Here is a 16,920-nt window from a genome sequence, read left to right as displayed (position 1 = left end):
AGGGCTCTCGGACTGAATGCTGATAAAACAATATGCAGCTAGGCGCTGATGCTAGGATCTGTTTTCTTTTCTTTCTCTATCCTAAAATCTTTAGTTCTCCTCATTAAACTGAGAAAGGAGCACCAGCATATATTAACTTAGCTTCGGACTAAATTGATTTTTTTGGCTGTTCTTGGTTCTGGCAAAGAGAGAAAGCTCAGGATGAGAACACGTGTTAATAGCACTCTGGAGGTTAGCTAAAACCACCATGGTTCTCTGCAGGAATGAGGAGATTTCATCTCTTCTTCCTCCCCCGCTTTCCTAGTGAAACTTGATTGGAAGATAAGACCTGGCTGTTTGGTTTACAATTACTAAATCCAAGAGAACTTCAAACTATTGCCAAGAAAATCTATTAGAAATTACTAGTGGTTAAATTCTGCTTTATTTACAGTAATATCTATACAGGTTTACTGGAGGAAGTTGGATTGTAAAGCTCCTGAAAATTACTGTTTTGCAAGAAGGGGAGGGGGAATGACTTCAGCTATCTGTAAATGTGCAACTGGTTCAGTTTTGTTGGCTCTCTCTAAACAGGGTTTCTGTTTATCCAAGCAAGCATGATACTAGTTCTCGATGAAAATTTCCATTGAGCCAGAAACAGGCATAGGTCAGACTGGAAAGTGTACTGAAGCATTGGTCCTGTGTTGTATTTACACTAGCTAAGCTGATTCCAGGATCTGATCTGTCCTCTTTTGGTTTATATAATGGTAAATTCAGAAAGAATCTGCTGAAAATTAACGGGTAACTTCAGACTTACAAAGCATGACTGAATTCTGCTGAAGCCTGTAGGAATTCTGCCATTAACTTCATTGAGAACAGCATGGTTTAACTTTGGATGAGAGATGAACTTAGCTGACTGGAGCAAAACTGGGCTCCACAATAGATGGTTCAAAATAAATCCTTTCTTGAAGGAACATCCCATTGACTTCCCTGGGAAGCTTGCCAGGTGGATGGCCTGTATTTAACAGTATCTGAAGAAATCCACCACAACTGAATTAGCCCCCTAGTATCTAACACACGCAGTGATACATCAAGAACCTTGATTTGAGATTCAATTTCTTTTGCTGCTTTCTCTTTATTTAACTATATTTGCAGATAAACATTGGTGTTAGATTTCTTTTTGTAAGTCTGTTATGACTGGCTTTTCTGTGTTTGGCAGAGATTTTTCATTATAGTTTCAATAATGTGCGGTGGTTAACTGTCTCTTTTGTGCCTTTAGATCAGTGCCAGGATTCAGAAACCCGTACCTTTTACCAAATTGGAGATTCGTGGGAGAAGTATGTCCACGGTGTCAGATACCAGTGCTATTGCTATGGTCGCGGTATTGGAGAATGGCATTGCCAGCCTCTGCAAACCTATCCTGGTAAGAAAGCCAACAGACAACTAACTCATCTGCTGAGTAAGACATGGGGAAAGCAAACTTTCCACCTCTCACCTCTTCAGGTTTCTGTACATTATTCCTTTTGGTTTCCTTTTTAAACAGAACCATTTCCCCCCCTCCCTTGGCAGACACAAACAGGTGTCATGATTATAAAGAGGGGGCCAGGCTGTTAGCTATTCCTCAGGCCAGGGTTAGTTTAGAGAATAACTGTCAGTTCACACAACAACTTGGGTTTACGTTGCTTCTTGGTGTTTAATGATACCACATTTGTAAACTTCAGTTCCTATTGCTTAAAACTCTTAGGTATGTAGTCTTTCCTTTTCCACTCACCATGGAAGCAAAATACCATGGAATGAGAAGAGGAGACTCAGGGAGGACTTTATTGCTCTCTAAACTACCTGCAAGGAGGTTGTAGGCAAGTGGGGTTTGGTCTCTTCTCCCAGGTAACAAGCAACAGGACAGGAGAAGATGGCCTCAAGTTACACCAGGGGAGGTTTAGATTGGATATTAGGAAACATTTCTTCACAGAAAGGATGGTCAAGCACTGGAACAGGCTGGCCAGGGAGATGGTGGAATCACCATACCTGGAGGTGTTTAATAAATACGTGGATTTGGTGCTTAGGGCCACGGGACTGTCCTAAGTCCTACAGTTGGATCTGATGATCTTAAAGGTCTTTTCCAACCTAAATGATTGTATGATTCTGATTCTTCCTGATCAGTGCCCTGAAGAAATTAAATATTTGAACTTTTGTTTGCCCAGTCAGTTCCAGGAAATCTTTATAGGCACAGGCAATGCCTGTTTATTGGCTTGTTCTGTTTCAGTTCCCTGAACAGAACATGATAAGGGGAACCTCTTTACTTTCCTGTTTAAGATTGCTACTGCCATTGTCTTAATCTGAATAAAATTAAATATTAAGGCTGTTTTGGCTTCCCTGTTGGGAGGAGAAGACTGTGTTCATGTCATTGGTTCCTGAACCCATCTCTGAGCATAAATGTGGAGGAACTGCGTAAGGATTGGATGTAGCAGTTTCAATGCTGAGGTGATTCTCTGCTTTTATATCAAGATAGGTTAAGAAGAGTATATCCAGTCACTAGCTGCAGTGTATTTATACCCAAAGTGCCCTGTGAGGTAAGAAAGGGGATATGAGGCTTGTTTGGAAAAAGGGTTTTAATATAGCCGTAGAAGGGGACTAGTCCCTTTTGAAACATGTTGAAACTACATGCTTCACATAAATAAGGTACCTCTTCTCTGTGACTTGCTTCACACACATCATATAGAAGATCTTTGTGACAGCACTATATTGAACCTGACCTACACCCAGCAGTGTTGTCAATAACCTGACTGCATTTCTATCTGTGGCCATAACAGCTAGTGAGCCAGAGACAAGGCAAAAGGATATTTGGCAGACAGAGCTATGGACTTGCCTTTCTTTGGGGCAGGAAACTAAGGAGGGCAAGAATAGGAAGCAGGCCTTCTTTGGACTTTCTTGAGTTTCTTCCTGGACCTTGCTGAGCTTCATTGACTCCTGTCAGATTGCTTACACAAACATCTCCCTGAGCTATGTCAAATATGCATGCCTCCAGACTAGAGAACCAGGGCTTTGGGCTTCTTTAGACACAAGAGTGACTGAAAATGTGTAAATAAACTAAATCTAATGTTTCTGAATGTAGGTTTGGGGTTAGGTGAGCTTTGAAATTTTCTGCCTGTGGGCACAGGTTTGTTTGCCTGGAAGTCCTGTTAAATATGGAGCAGGTATATATTACACAGTTGTACAAATAAATTATAATTAGTAATGTTAGGAGTGGGAGGAGAGTGAAGGTATTTAATGGCTAAAACAAGACACTTTCCTGCAAATTCCAGAGTGGTCTTTGCTGGCATTTTCCGAGAACTAAAATGAGGACAGTGCTGCTGAGTGTTCAGTGAAACCTCCCTGGCAAGGCTGGGAGGGACTGAAAGGAGCACCATGGGATCATAAATCCTTTCCTTCTCTATTGGAGAGCCTTGTGGAGGAAATACACCTAAGCCTGATCTGGCTAAATGCAGTCTGTAGTCTTCATCATTAAAGCACTGCTGAACTTGTATTTTTGTGAGTTTATGGGCCCGATTTGTCTCCAAGGCTTCCACCAGCCCTTCTAGTGTGGTTTCTGTGCAGAAGACATGCCTCACTACCTGTGGAGTGTTCCACAGTGGCATGAAAATTTAGTGTTTCCAATCAACTGATTGAATAAGTTAGTAAACCAGCAGAAGACTAGTGTCTCTTTGTAGGTGTATTCAATGTCAGATCAGGAATTTGCTGTCACCATGCCACAAGATTAGACCTGGATTTGGTAGACATTTCTGATCTTTTTCCCTGTTCCTGCTGCAGAAGATAATACATGAAAGTAGTTAGTTGCTGAGAAGCCCCCTCTCTTTGGACAGCTTTGCTTTGCAGACTTTTTCTATATTAGACTGATACGTTTTTTTATTTCATTGATAACTGACAGAAAATTAACCCAAACAGTGCGTGTTAACTCCCCCCCAGAATATATTCTAATTCACCAGTTTTCTAAGTAGCGGTGAATCATGAAGTGTAGAAAGACAAGGTAACTTATTTCCTATGTATAGACATAGTGCGTGAACTGCACAACTTTCTTGCTTTTTGACTCCACAACAAAGGCAGAACAAAAGCATCTCCAATATGTTAAATAAGGCATTTTTTTTTTTTTCCCCCAGGGTCATCTGGGCCTGTTCAGGTGATCATCACAGAGAGTACAAATCAGCCAAACTCCCACCCTATTCAGTGGAATGCTCCTGAACGATCTCACATCACCAAGTACATCTTGCGCTGGAGACCAGTGAGTACCACATTCGTCATCATTCATTTATTCATCAAAAATACTTTCTTTGGCTTTTTTTGGTGTCTGAAGGAAGTGACTGACACAATTTCAGCAACCTGTAGTTGCTACTTCAGTGTCCTTGTCCTGTCAAGGTCAACAGTTACTCTGTGCTTTATAAACACTTGATGTTTCCCTGCCCAAACTTTACTGGTCACTGCATTCATGAAGTATCTTATTAACCAAGGCACTAGCACGGTAAGCAGACAAGTTTATATCCTTCTTCACTTTAAGTAATGTAAATCCTTGTGGAAGCTTCTTCATCATAAGAAACATTGTTTTAGTACCATGTACTTATCCAGAGACAACTGGCATAAATTTTCTTATTAATGAGGAGGTAAAAATTCATAGGATATGAAGATATAAACAGCTAGCATAGGATTAAATAAACAGTCATCTCCCATTTTCTCTACAGTCTAAACCAAAGCTGGTTAACCACTGCTTGTTGGCTCATTCATATTTGAGGAATGATTTGGTTTAACCAATGTATATGAGTTGCTTTACATTTCTCCTGAGTACAGCTTCACAAAAGACCACTTAATGATTAAGAACATTAGTACCTTGATGCTGCCTGTTACGAAGAGAACAATAAAGGCCCTGATCCAAAGCCATTAAAGGCACTTAAGTTTCTTTTTACTGACTTCAGTGTATCTTGGAACAAGGCCTGAATGAAATGGACTTTAAAGCACTGGAGTACAAACCTCAGAGGATGGAGCATTATATTAGAGCTTCCCATAGAGTTCAAACACAGGGTAGAAGGAAAGAACTTTTCTGTATATTGTTTTCAGATGATGGCTTAGATTGTTACTGTGAACAGGCTTCAAATATGCATTTTCCAGCCCTTACTTCATGCCTTACTGTATTTTTGATAAAGGAATGAGTTTATATATTACAAGTAATGCTCCTTTTAAAGGAAGAAGTCCAAAGCTAAATGATTTTTGTTTACCACAGTAAAACTTAATCACCCAAAATGTCATGAGCCCTGCTTCCTGCCATAGTTTCTCATCATCTTTGACTTGATTCCGTCTGTGCATTTGCCATTCAAGTCATACCTGTGTTTGAATATCACAGTGCTTGGTAACCATGTGGCAGGTTAGGTCACTAGATACCCCTGCTAGCAGGCTAAGGAGTCTCTCACTATTTAAGTGTCCTTGTTCTTGCAGAAAAACTCTGGGAGACAGTGGAAGGAAGCCACCATCCCTGGCTACCAGAACTCCTACACAATCTCAGGCCTGAAGCCTGGTGTGATATATGAAGGACAGCTCATCAGTGTTCAGCAGTATGGCCACAAAGAAGTCACCCGCTTTGATTTTACCACAACCAGCACCACAGCAGTGACAAGTAAGTTGAACAGTGGGGCATCCAGAAAAACCTGATCTCCTTCACCCAAGTCTTTTTCGTGCATCCCAGTTAACACAAAGGTAGCGATGGTTAATTATACCTCTCTTTTGTAGGCAACACTGTTTCAGGAGAGACAACTCTTCTTCCTCCTGTGGTTGCTACTTCAGAGTCAGTGACTGAAATCACAGCCAACAGCTTTGTTGTCTCCTGGGTTTCTGCTTCTGACACAGTTTCTGGATTCCGTGTGGAGTATGAGCTGAGCGAAGAGGGTGATGAGCCACAGTATCTTGGTGAGACAATATTTGAGTCTACTAGACCAAAGCATTGGTAGCAGTACATCGCTGTTTTCGATGACGATCAGCATAGCTGGTGTAAATAGTGAGGGTCTTGCTATCTTTCAGTAGGATTCAATTAGGAGATGAGAGTGGCAGGATAGCTCAGATAAAAAGCTCACTTTGTTCATTGTCCTTCCTGCATCAATGGCTGTAAGTTCATGTCCAAGGAAGAGTATGAGAACAAGACAAGCATATAGCAGTAGCACCTCAAAATACTGCCCCAGGAAGCTGCGGAGGAAAACTCCCTGAGCCAGAGGTAGTGGATTTGTAATAACTGTAGGTAGATACATTTATTCTTCGCAGCTCTGAATTTGCCCAGTCTTTTTTTTTTCCTTTTGAAATCATGTAAGTTTACTAGGTTCCACAGCATCCTGAAGTGAGCAGCAGTGCAGATGAGGAGAGAACCAAATCTATTTTTCAAACTTGCCGCCTGGCTAATTTCCTCTGCTATACCTTTGTTCTTCCATCGCAATGGACAGAGAAATTGAGAAAACTTTCCTATATACCCTCTCTTGGTTAATTGTCATCTCATGGATGTTTGTTCCAGTTTGCTCTGTCAGTTCCTTTGTTTGGATTGGATCTTATTCATCTTTGATAATGCGGCAACTTATCTAAGCTGGAAAGCTGGAAGCCGAGGCACTGGACTCAGACCTAAGAATTGAATCTACTTTTCCAACATCTACTGTAGAGCCTGTGTCACCACGCATAATTTCATCTTAAGTTCTTTCTCCTAATTTCCTGTCTTAACAATAGTAATAGCAGTATCTCACAAGGATTTGAGGTTACAATAGCTACTTGGACATGAGTGCGACGGAAGAATAACGTGAGAAAAAGAACAGTAATCCTCTAACCTAATAATTCTCCCTGGACTGTTGCTCCCCTGAATTCACAGGCTTGGACTCAGGAGCAGAAGTGGCTTATGCTGGGATTGCCAGCACTGTCACCACCTTTCTTGTCTGCACACTGGCTGCCCTGACAGCTGAGCTGTGTTCTGCAGCACCTCCTGAGCTCATCTGTCTACAGACAGAGGTTTACAGGCAAATTGAAAGGCAAATCCCATTTTCCCTTAAGATGCTTGGCTTCAGTCTGGCCAGTAAGGAGCTGCTTCTTGGGGAATTTCCTACATCTGGCATGTAGGTGGACATCTGGGGGAAGGGAGCAGGGAGAGAAGTTCATTAGCCCTCATAATGTCATTCTTCTCTACTCATGAGTCAGTCTTTCCACATAACCTACTCGTGTGAAAATTCTTCCATATATTTCAGTATTGAAAATACAACAGTCAGGATATGAAATAAGTACTTGGTTAGCTGAAATGGCTAGATGCCAGCAGTGTGCAGGGGTCTGCTGCTCGGCTTGCCCTGCCGTATCACACACATCAAGTGTTGCTGTCCGAGGTGTTGTCTGCTTGCCCAGTGTGGGGACCTGTTCCAACTCTCCACACAACTTTTCTGATGTGGACTAAAGACACAGTGCAGAACAATTGCTGTTTCATTGCAGGAAGACTGTGATTTGGTTCAAATTGGAACAGAGGTCTCAATTACTTCAGTTGAAGAGAAAGCAAGAAGGTAGAATTGCTAAGGCAATTTTTTCTTTCCTGCCTTCCTTAGATCTGCCAAGTACAGCCACTTCTGTCAACATCCCTGACTTGCTTCCTGGTCGCAAGTATATTGTTAATGTCTATCAGATCTCTGAAGAAGGAGAGCAGAATTTGATCCTGTCTACTTCACAGACTACAGGTATGTGTGGGTGCACTTTGCAAGCTGTTCTTATTGTTTGTTCAATGAATTTTTACCTCTTACCCTCATGCTTGCTGTCCTCCTCTGTTTATTTCCTTAAACAGCTCCTGATGCGCCTCCCGATCACACCGTGGAAAGTGTAGATGACACATCAATTGTCATTAGCTGGAGCAGACCACAGGCTCCAATCACAGGTAAGTCTAATGGGAGTGCACCTGTTTTGCACTGTTGGTAGAACCTGAAATCTAGGTAAAAAAGCAATGACGTACAACTCTGGGACAGAGGGCTAGCATATAATTCTGCCCAGTCTGAGAGACCAGCTGGGAAGCACATGGGCTGTTTTGCATTTGCTTGGTTTTGCTGTCTGAACCAAGCAATTCAGGAGGCTGGACGCAAAACAATTCCTTCTGGATTCGTGTTAAATAAAAACAAGTCCTATGACCTTCTCTTTGTATCTGTCATCCAGACCATCCCATAACAAGCATAAGAACTGTATAGACCTAAATCCACATGTCAAAACTCAGAAATATTCTAATCCAGGTCAGATAATGCTTTGTAGGGCATTGTGAGTGTGTGCTCTATAGATGGGATGGGACATGAGCACAGGCAAGCCACAAGTCCTGCTGAAGTTCAGGACTATTTTTATGAAACCTCAGTAGGGAGATCAGTTTAATTCTCATTTCTGGTATTCCTTGTGCTGGCTTACTGATTGTGGCAGAGAACTATATATACTTTCTCTTGCTTTAGGCTACAGAATTATCTACACACCCTCTGTGGAAGGCAGCAGCACAGAGCTCAACCTGCCTGACACTGCAACCTCTGTAACGCTCAGTGACTTGATGCCAGGTGTTCAGTACAACATCAGCATTTATGCAGTGGAAGAAAATCAGGAGAGCACTCCTGTCTTCATCCAACAGGAAACCACAGGTGTCCCACGCACAGGTAATGGTCAGCATGTTCTCATTATCAGTCACTGAGTTTTCTGTTAGTACATAGAGCTAAATGACAATGCAGGCTCATGTTGTTTTAGCTAAGTGAATCCTTAAATGGACACAATTCTAGTTTTTGTCACAATTGTTGTGGTTTTTAATTGTAAATGTCACTGGTATTGAAGTTCTGTAGTAAAGTTATGGTCACTTGTGAACTGACACAGTCAGGCCACCACTCTGCATTAATAGGGCTGTAATTCCTATGGATCAGATTGCAGGCAGTTCAAAAAGTTGGTCTTGCATTGTGTCTATGGAAAAGAGAGATCAGAGTTTCCTAACTTGTCTTAAGGGGGTTCTGCTAAGAGATCTTAAGAGCCTGCTATATCATTTTTGCCTCAGTACTTGGCCTGCAGATGTTTAAGGTTATGTACTCAGACGCCACAACACAAATCCAAATTGTTCACCTGACTCTTCTCCCTCTCCCTTGCAGTCCTAACCATTATTTTCCACTGCAGTCAGTGGGGATGGGAGATTGCTCAGCACTGACTGATGTGCCAAAGTAACACCATATGATCTAAACTTGAGGCACCTATAATTTAAAAAACTACTGGTTTCAGGTTATTCAAGTATCCAGTTGGGCTGAATAGCCAAACCAAAAGAAAGGATAGTGAAAGAATTGGGATCTGATGTGGTAGCAGTGGAATTTGATGGTCCTGCAAGTTGCAAGCACATGTTTGCAAATGGGATTTACCAGGAATGAACTCAGCTCAGTTGTTTTATGGTTTGGCATCTGTATCTTCCGAAAAATGTGCATTGGTTAACCTTAGGGCAGTATCAGTCCTAATCTGAAGAAACTTAATTTGAACGTAGGAATTCAAGGGTGCAGTATTGTGGACCAACACAGAGGGAACTGGATCTTATTATTGACTACAGTAAGGCCAGATCAGCCCCTGTACTTGTTTAATTGTGAAAGATGGATTTGAAGTTAATTATAGACATTCAGAACATGCCATCGGTTTTGAAAACCCTCTCTTTTAATTTTAAAAGGAGTTTCCTATTTCCGGTGCCTGGAGTATTTTATTCCCCCACCCCAAGCTTTTGGTTCTGCATATACTTGAAGTTCTGTAGCATATATTACACCTGGTCTTTCAGTTCTCTTTCTGTAACAGCAGGATACCTTCTATGACTGAAGGCTTAGAATACTTAAAACTATGTAGTGGCAATCTGAATTGTAGTCTGCTTGAATATTGTCTGGGAATGTGTGTATACATGTTTGCAGTAAGGTTATGATAACACTTTTTATTTGGCAAATATTCTTGGGCTAGCCATTGCTCAGTCCAAATTTAACTTTTTCTTCTTCCATGTAAACCTATAGCTTCTCCTGCCAATTGCTAAGGACTCCCTCTATACCACTGTTCTGTCGCTCTGCTTTCAGATGAAGTTCCTTCACCCAAAGATCTGCAGTTTGTGGAGGTTTCTGATATCAAGATCACCATCATGTGGACCCCACCGCAGAGCCAAGTGACTGGCTATCGAGTGGAAGTGATTCCTGTCAATCGTCCTGGCCAACATGGCCAGAGACTGCCTATCACCAGGAGCTCTTTTGCTGAAGTCATTGACCTGCTCCCAGGAACAACCTATCTCTTTAAGATCTTTGCTGTGAGCCAAGGCAGGGAGAGCAAACCTCTGACTGGAGAGCAAACCACCAGTAAGTGTCTTTCCTTCATGGTTTTTTTCAACCTTTTGAAGTGCATATTTCTCTGTCGCTTAGAGAAATATATAAACAGAGCACTTAAAGTGCAACAGTTGTAGCCCAGGAGGCATCCCATAACTAGGATGACAGGGCTGGGAATTCATTCAGTCAAACAATGATCTCTTCAGCAGATTTATCCTCCTCCAGGGCTTTCCAATGGGAGTTTAACTCTCATGGCACTTTAAAACAATTTCGTATGGCTGGAATTCAACTTTTTTATTACTGACTGAGAATTGATGGGCCCTGCAGTTCTTTTACAGCACAGAACGCAGCCTGTGATTTTTTTTTTTTTTTTTTTTTTTTTTTGAGGATACCTTAGGGCAGAGTTCGGCATGATTTGGGAGCCTTGCTGAGATTGCTCTGAAAATCCCTATCTCCTTTCTGACAGCTACATACCTATTTGTCTCGCTGTCAGCAGTAGGAGTTCTGCATGCATGTGTAAGAACAGGCCTTGTCATTAACAGGACTGCATTTCAGCTTTGCCAGGTCAGGCCTGGCTTTCCACAGGCTGTCTCACCACCTGGAATTTCACTGTCATCCCAGTGAAACCTGGGGAACTGGTTTGCAGTGACCTCAAAGGACTGTTGACAAGAGCCATGGGGAGCGTATATTTTTCAGGGAGGGTAGCGCAGGATCTCTCAGAAACTGATTGCTAATGATCTAGTGGCAGTGCAGCATGTCACCAGCGTGAGGCAAGACAACAAGCAAAGCATACAGTCTGTCAGGTATTGCTTTTTGCTTTGCAGAAGTGCAGAGAAGAGAGGAGCCGTGTCTGGGCAAGATGTAGGCTTTTAGATAGAAGAGGAGGTTTAACGTGGGTTTGGGTGGTTATCTCCATTTTTGATCCAAGAGAAGCTGATCAGACAGAACCTGGGATTCTGGTTAATTTGAGCAGATCCTGTTTATCAGGCCGTGGAAGGATAGTTTGATGTTTGTAGTACTCTTTGACTCGGTCATGTTATTCAAAGGACTAAAATTCAGCTATGTACATCTGCTGCTGTTCTGACACTTTTTCAGTAAATGTGAGCAACTTTTGAGAATCCAGCCCAGCTCTTACAGAGATGAGAGGGAAGGAAAGGAAATGGGATCATCTGTGAATATAGCCATGCTGTTTGAGAAATACTATTTACTTAACATCCATAAAGTTAGGAGCCATAAATAGTGCCTCTGCCTCTTACCATCTCTTGACTACGCAGGGAGAGTGGGATTCTTAAGTTTGTCCTTTGACATGGGTGTCTAATTTGGTGTGAGCACCCTCCCTAATCTTTCAAGTGAGGCTTTCAAAAGCAAGGATGCAACTTAGGAGTCTGAACTCTCTTGGAAGCATTTAGAACAAGAAGTGCTCAGTTCCCAGTTAGATCTGTAGTTTTTTGTGGTTGTTTTCAGGGGCCTTGGCTAGGTGTAGAGCTACTCTGAAAGTCCGCACACAGAAGGTGTACATCAGAACATAGACATTTAATTCAGACAGCACAGAGCTAGTTACAAATGTCTGGAATCATTTTCCATAGGCTATGATCATCCGCTTAACTGCTTTGCCTAAACCACATTTCAGAAAGCATTCACATAAATTGCATCCTGTAATCGAAAGTCCTGGGAAACAGAAATCGTTCAGAGTTCCCAAGGAAAACCCTGCAGCAAAAGTCTCTTCCCACGGTGTAAATGTGATTCTCTTTTTGGCCTTCCGTTAAAAAGCAGTCTACAAATAAACTCTTGAGTGTGTGTGTGTGTGTGGCTTTTTAATCTTCCCCTTTTTCCTTTAGTATGGGGAGAGGAAGTGATAAAAGCCTAATAGAGCTGGCAAATTAAATTGTGCAGAAAGGAACTGACTGTAGGCTACAAATTGGAGGAAGATACAATCCTTGTCAAATGACACTTAGCACAGATCTAAGTACCAAGAAGAGATAAAGCTGACTCAGCCTGTGGGCTGGAGATGAGACTAAGGGAGGATCATACTCATCCTTTGTCTTTTAGAACTATCTCCTCCATTTTTGCAAGTGGTGGAATAGGTAAGTCCTCGCTTCCTTATCCCTCCCTCCTCAAAAAGGACAAAAAGTGCTTCCTGCTGAATTACTGGGAGAGTGATTAAAACATTAGTTTTTGTCACAAAAATGTTATTTACTCGGGGAGAAAAAAACATTTGCCATCAAAAAATAGTACTGATGGAACCTCTCCTCACCGCTTCTAATTTCCACATATGATTAGGACCTAGAAAAGGTGGGGAAACATGCCACGTAAACACTACAAACTCTTCACTGCTGCCAATGCTACCCTCCGGTGCAAATTACTTAGTATTTTTCCCCCTCTGAGCCTCCTTTTCTGAGCCAAAGGTAGCGACATCTCCACCCTTCACTGGACTCCAGTGCAGTGCTGAAGAAGCTGTGTTGCTTCAGCCTCTTGTTTATGTAGTTTTCTAGGTTATCAGTTTCAGCAGCTTCCCAGGGGCAGTGATAAAAAGGGGAGGAAGCCTGATAAGAGCTGTTGTGTGAGTCCCATGGGAGAGATGAGCATGCTTAGAATTGTTGTATAGTTAGTTCCACAGTGTGGTTATTTTTAAGTAGATCTAGAAACTGTTTTTCTGCAGAAAGTCACTGTTATTTATTTTTACATTAAAATGACAAAGTGGGGGTGTTAAAGGGATTTTGAGAGGGCAGGGAGTAGGATTGGGCAAAGATCTAAAAGAATAAATCTTTTCAATGAAAAAGGGCTAAAGTTAGGTTTCTATGCTTATGCTGACAAGTCTAAACTGAGCTGATTTTTAAAAAATGCTCAGCATTCATGAGAAACTATGGAAATTCCTGAGTGCGGTTTGGTTCATCTGTCTTGCCTCAGCCGTTAGCCTGACTTCCCCATGGGATGGCGTGTATGGCAGCCACCCAAATCTGTGCTGCCTGAAATGCACAGGTCTGCCTGGCCCAGCATATTCCTAGATGGCACTGAGGCGTGGATGTAGTTATTTGACTTCTGTTTCCAGCTGTCCTATAGAATCATGGAATCGTTTAGGTTCTCTCTTCCCGACTGTGGCTCTTGCACCGTAAGTGAAAAAAATATAGGCTCAACTTCATTGTGCACCCGTGGTTTTTTGAATGGTAATTAATGGGCTTTGTAAATAGCAGTGAAGTAGAGATTCAACTGGGACACTGATGCATGTTATGCACTTTCTATCCCAGAGCTTGATGCCCCCACCAACCTGAGATTTCTGAATACCACGGAGCATTCAGTATTGGTGTTGTGGACGCGGCCCCGTGCTGTAATCACAGGATACCGTCTGACTGCAGGTCCCACAAGAGGAGGTCAACCAAGGACCTACAATGTGGGACCTTCAGCCACCAAGTACCTTCTCAGGAACTTGCAGCCTGGCACTGAGTACACAGTGTACCTTGTGGCAGTTAAAGATGACTTGCAAAGCACCAGAGAAACTGGGGTCTTCACAACTTGTAAGTATAATAGGCACATATTCCTCTTCCTTAGTGCCCTGGCCCTTCTTCAAAACTTGTGCTGAAAGTGGCTATTGTGAATTGGTTTACAGAAGAAGCCTTTTGAAGTTAGCATTCCAGCAGAACTGCTTGGGAAATATTCCTTGTTCTTCTTTCTGAACTATTTGGCAGGAAAAAGAGAGTCATTTGCATCAAAAAGCTTTTACTAAAATATATTTCAGCTTTTTTAGTGGTTAAAAACAAAAGGGAAAACTTACTATTGATACCTCAGCTTTTGTTTAGCTGAATGACAAAGAAACTTAATTTTACTTGATCTTTTCAGTTGTTTGGTTTTAGCATGACAAATCAAGGAAAGCAAACAGCTCCCTTAAACAGGCAAGGAATAACTAGTCTGTCATTTGTATAAAGCTGAAGGCAGTCGTTTCTCAAGCCCAACCATAACATCTAAGGCAGCTCAAATGCAGTTACAGAACTGACACAAGCATTGTGTTCTATCCTTTTTTCTTTTTTTTTTTTTTTACATTTCAGTCATCTGTACTTGTGCTGCTGGCTTGGAAGAAATACAGATTTTGGGAGGAAAGGGAGTTCTGTAAGAACCCACACATACTTCTAGAAAGAACAAATAGATTCACTGTTTAAATAATGGTGAAGCCACCGTATAAACTCAACAAAATTCAAAGTCATCCAAGCTCAGAACCACATCCTCTTTTTAAAAGAGAATGTGGTTTCTTTTAGAACAATGTGAAATTAAAATAAGGATTCAAACTTTATCAGTGTAACATTGTTGACATTGGCAAGGTGCTTTTTGCTGACAGCCTTATCTATAAATATTTCTCAGTTAGGATATAATTGCATATCATGGGTGAATATTGCCTTCAAATTCTGGCTTATCTGAATGAAATCAGTCCAATTTAAGACTATAGATTAATAAACCAGTATCTTCATTAATAATGAGTCAGTTAACATTAAACTTAGTGGAGTTGTTTAGACTGATTCTGGGGTACACAAAGGCTTTTGCTTCTGTGTGATGCTCCTGACAGATATCAATAAGACCACAGATTCCTCAGATTGACTTTGAGCTCCCTTTCACTCTGCTGACTTCAAAAGAGTTGAACATATTAGTGAGGGATGAGATAGTCCTAGCTGGGACAACTGGGTGACAGACAAGTGTGTAGAGTTCTGCTGGTTGAATGGCATATGGTGGGTGAAGGAAAAAAAAGCTGTTTTTTGAGGAACACTTTAGATATCATGCCAAAACCAATATTCCCCAAATTCTTGGGGCTTGATGCATAGAGGACTCATGAGGCCCAGTTTAATATTTTTGTTTTCCTCAGGAACAACAAAAGTGCCGGCTATGACTAGACCACTTGCATACTGTGTCTATCAAGCCCAGCAGCAGACAGATGTAATCTGTCAGATCCCTCCCAAATCACTGGATTTTCAGAAATAATATAGTTCAGCACTTACGTGCCGCTTGCTATTTGGACTGCTTTAGGTCAGGGTTTCTAACTGTTTGGTGCCATCACAGCAGCTAGACTTCAACTCTGTCAATTCATTTCACAGATCAGCCTGTGGGCTCTGTTCCTCCTTTTAACACAGAGGTGACAGAAACTTCTATTGTCATCACCTGGACACCTGCCCCAAGGATTGGTTTCAAGGTAGGAGAAACTGAAGTCCTGTGTTTCTTTTCTTTTTTTTTTTTTTCTTCATTGTGATAGGGAGGACAAATTAAAGCTGTTTGCTATGGACTGCAGTGAAGGTAGTAGCACAAAGGCAAGAAGTGCAAAAGATAGGATGCTTACAGGGGGCAGGGGTCAACGCAAGCTTGTCCTCTGGGCTCCAGGTCGATTTCATCAGTGGGACATCTACAACACAAGTTACAGGATTAACAGTTGGCATTCAGCATAAGGGCCCATAATACTCATGCTGGATAAGTCAGGATGCTGATAGTTAGCTGGGATAGTGTTTGAGACTGGAAAGCAAACTTTGCTGCTTCTCTACAGCTGGGTGTGCGCCCAAGCCAAGGTGGAGAGGCTCCTCGAGAGGTCATCTCTGATTCTGGCAGCATCGTGATATCTGGCCTGACCCCTGGAGTGGAGTACACCTACAGCCTAACAGTCCTCATGGACGGCCAGGAGAGAGAGACTCCGATCATCAGGAGAGTGACTACACGTATGACACGTTTGCTTTTCCACAATTATTCCTTCTTCCATTTGCTTTCCCTATGCTTCCCAGATCAATGGCTGTCTTCTGGGAGTCAGTTCTAGTCTTTTCCTGCTGTCATAATCTGGAAGGTGTTTTTCTTTTTGGTGCGTAGGTGACGGTAGCACTAGCTCATGCAATGCAAGGTCACAACTTCAGGAGAATATTTTTAGCTAATTCTGAAGGGTGAGGATATAATGTGGGGAGAAGGGATGCTGAGGGAGCTAGCATGATTCTCAGTGCTATAAATGACACATTGTCTGAATACTTGCAGCACTGTCTCCACCGACCAACCTGCGCCTGGAACCCAATCCTGATACTGGGATCCTGGTAGTCTCTTGGGATAGAAGCACTACTCCAGGTAACTATGTGAACTCGCGCTATGCTCAAGCCTGCTGGTGTACCAGAATGCTAACATTTGTTCTGCAGTGCCTTGCAGTTCATTAAGGAGAGTTTGATGGGAAGCTTGCTGTTGAGCAATTTAAGGAAAAATATACATATTTCTAGGTATATTCAAGGATATAATTCACAGTTAAGTACAGGTTGCCATAGGACTCCTCATGATTTACATTCCATTTAAAATGCTATTTAAACACATTCATACTCCAAAATGTTTCAGCTGTTTTAGGGGTTTGAAGGACTTATTCAAATAATCCCCAGTGGTTTAAAAAAACTCCAAGGGAAGGAAAACAAAATGGACCAAAAAGATTTCTGGCAGTGAGGAATGAGTTCATGTCATTGAGAGTAAGCATGGAAGTTCTGAAAGTGTTCAAGATGTACTGTTCTTCCACAGTAGCTGATGGGAGCTGAACAGTTGACTTCTGTAAAATAGAATTGAAAGCTTTTGAGAACTCCACTTCCAGTCAGTAGATGTATCTTTTCTCAGTACGTCATGAGAT

General features: G+C 41.9%; 1 protein-coding gene across 7 annotated transcripts in view; it reads left to right on the top strand.

Moving 5' to 3' along the window:
* The window catches only part of FN1 (fibronectin 1), a 55,956-nt gene that overhangs the window by 14,582 nt on the left and 24,454 nt on the right, over positions 1-16,920 (top strand). For 6 of the 7 annotated variants that reach the window (XM_037396432.1, XM_037396433.1, XM_037396431.1 and 3 more), the window contains exons 12-23: positions 1,256-1,399; positions 4,131-4,252; positions 5,455-5,632; positions 5,746-5,922; positions 7,575-7,703; positions 7,808-7,897; positions 8,451-8,645; positions 10,068-10,340; positions 13,553-13,819; positions 15,383-15,477; positions 15,823-15,991; positions 16,296-16,382. In XM_037396432.1, the coding sequence (XP_037252329.1) occupies positions 1,256-1,399; positions 4,131-4,252; positions 5,455-5,632; positions 5,746-5,922; positions 7,575-7,703; positions 7,808-7,897; positions 8,451-8,645; positions 10,068-10,340; positions 13,553-13,819; positions 15,383-15,477; positions 15,823-15,991; positions 16,296-16,382 (1,926 nt within the window). Of the gene's footprint in view, positions 1-1,255; positions 1,400-4,130; positions 4,257-5,454; positions 5,633-5,745; positions 5,923-7,574; positions 7,704-7,807; positions 7,898-8,450; positions 8,646-10,067; positions 10,341-13,552; positions 13,820-15,382; positions 15,478-15,822; positions 15,992-16,295; positions 16,383-16,920 lie in introns of those variants that run through there. The other variant, XR_005105640.1, reaches the window with a different exon arrangement.

The sequence above is a fragment of the Falco rusticolus genome, chromosome 8 (genome assembly GCF_015220075.1).
Source record: "Falco rusticolus isolate bFalRus1 chromosome 8, bFalRus1.pri, whole genome shotgun sequence".
NCBI classification, from domain to species: domain Eukaryota; kingdom Metazoa; phylum Chordata; class Aves; order Falconiformes; family Falconidae; genus Falco; species Falco rusticolus.
The sequence above is the reverse complement of the archived record's forward strand: the minus strand, read 5'-3'. Positions and strand labels throughout refer to the sequence as shown.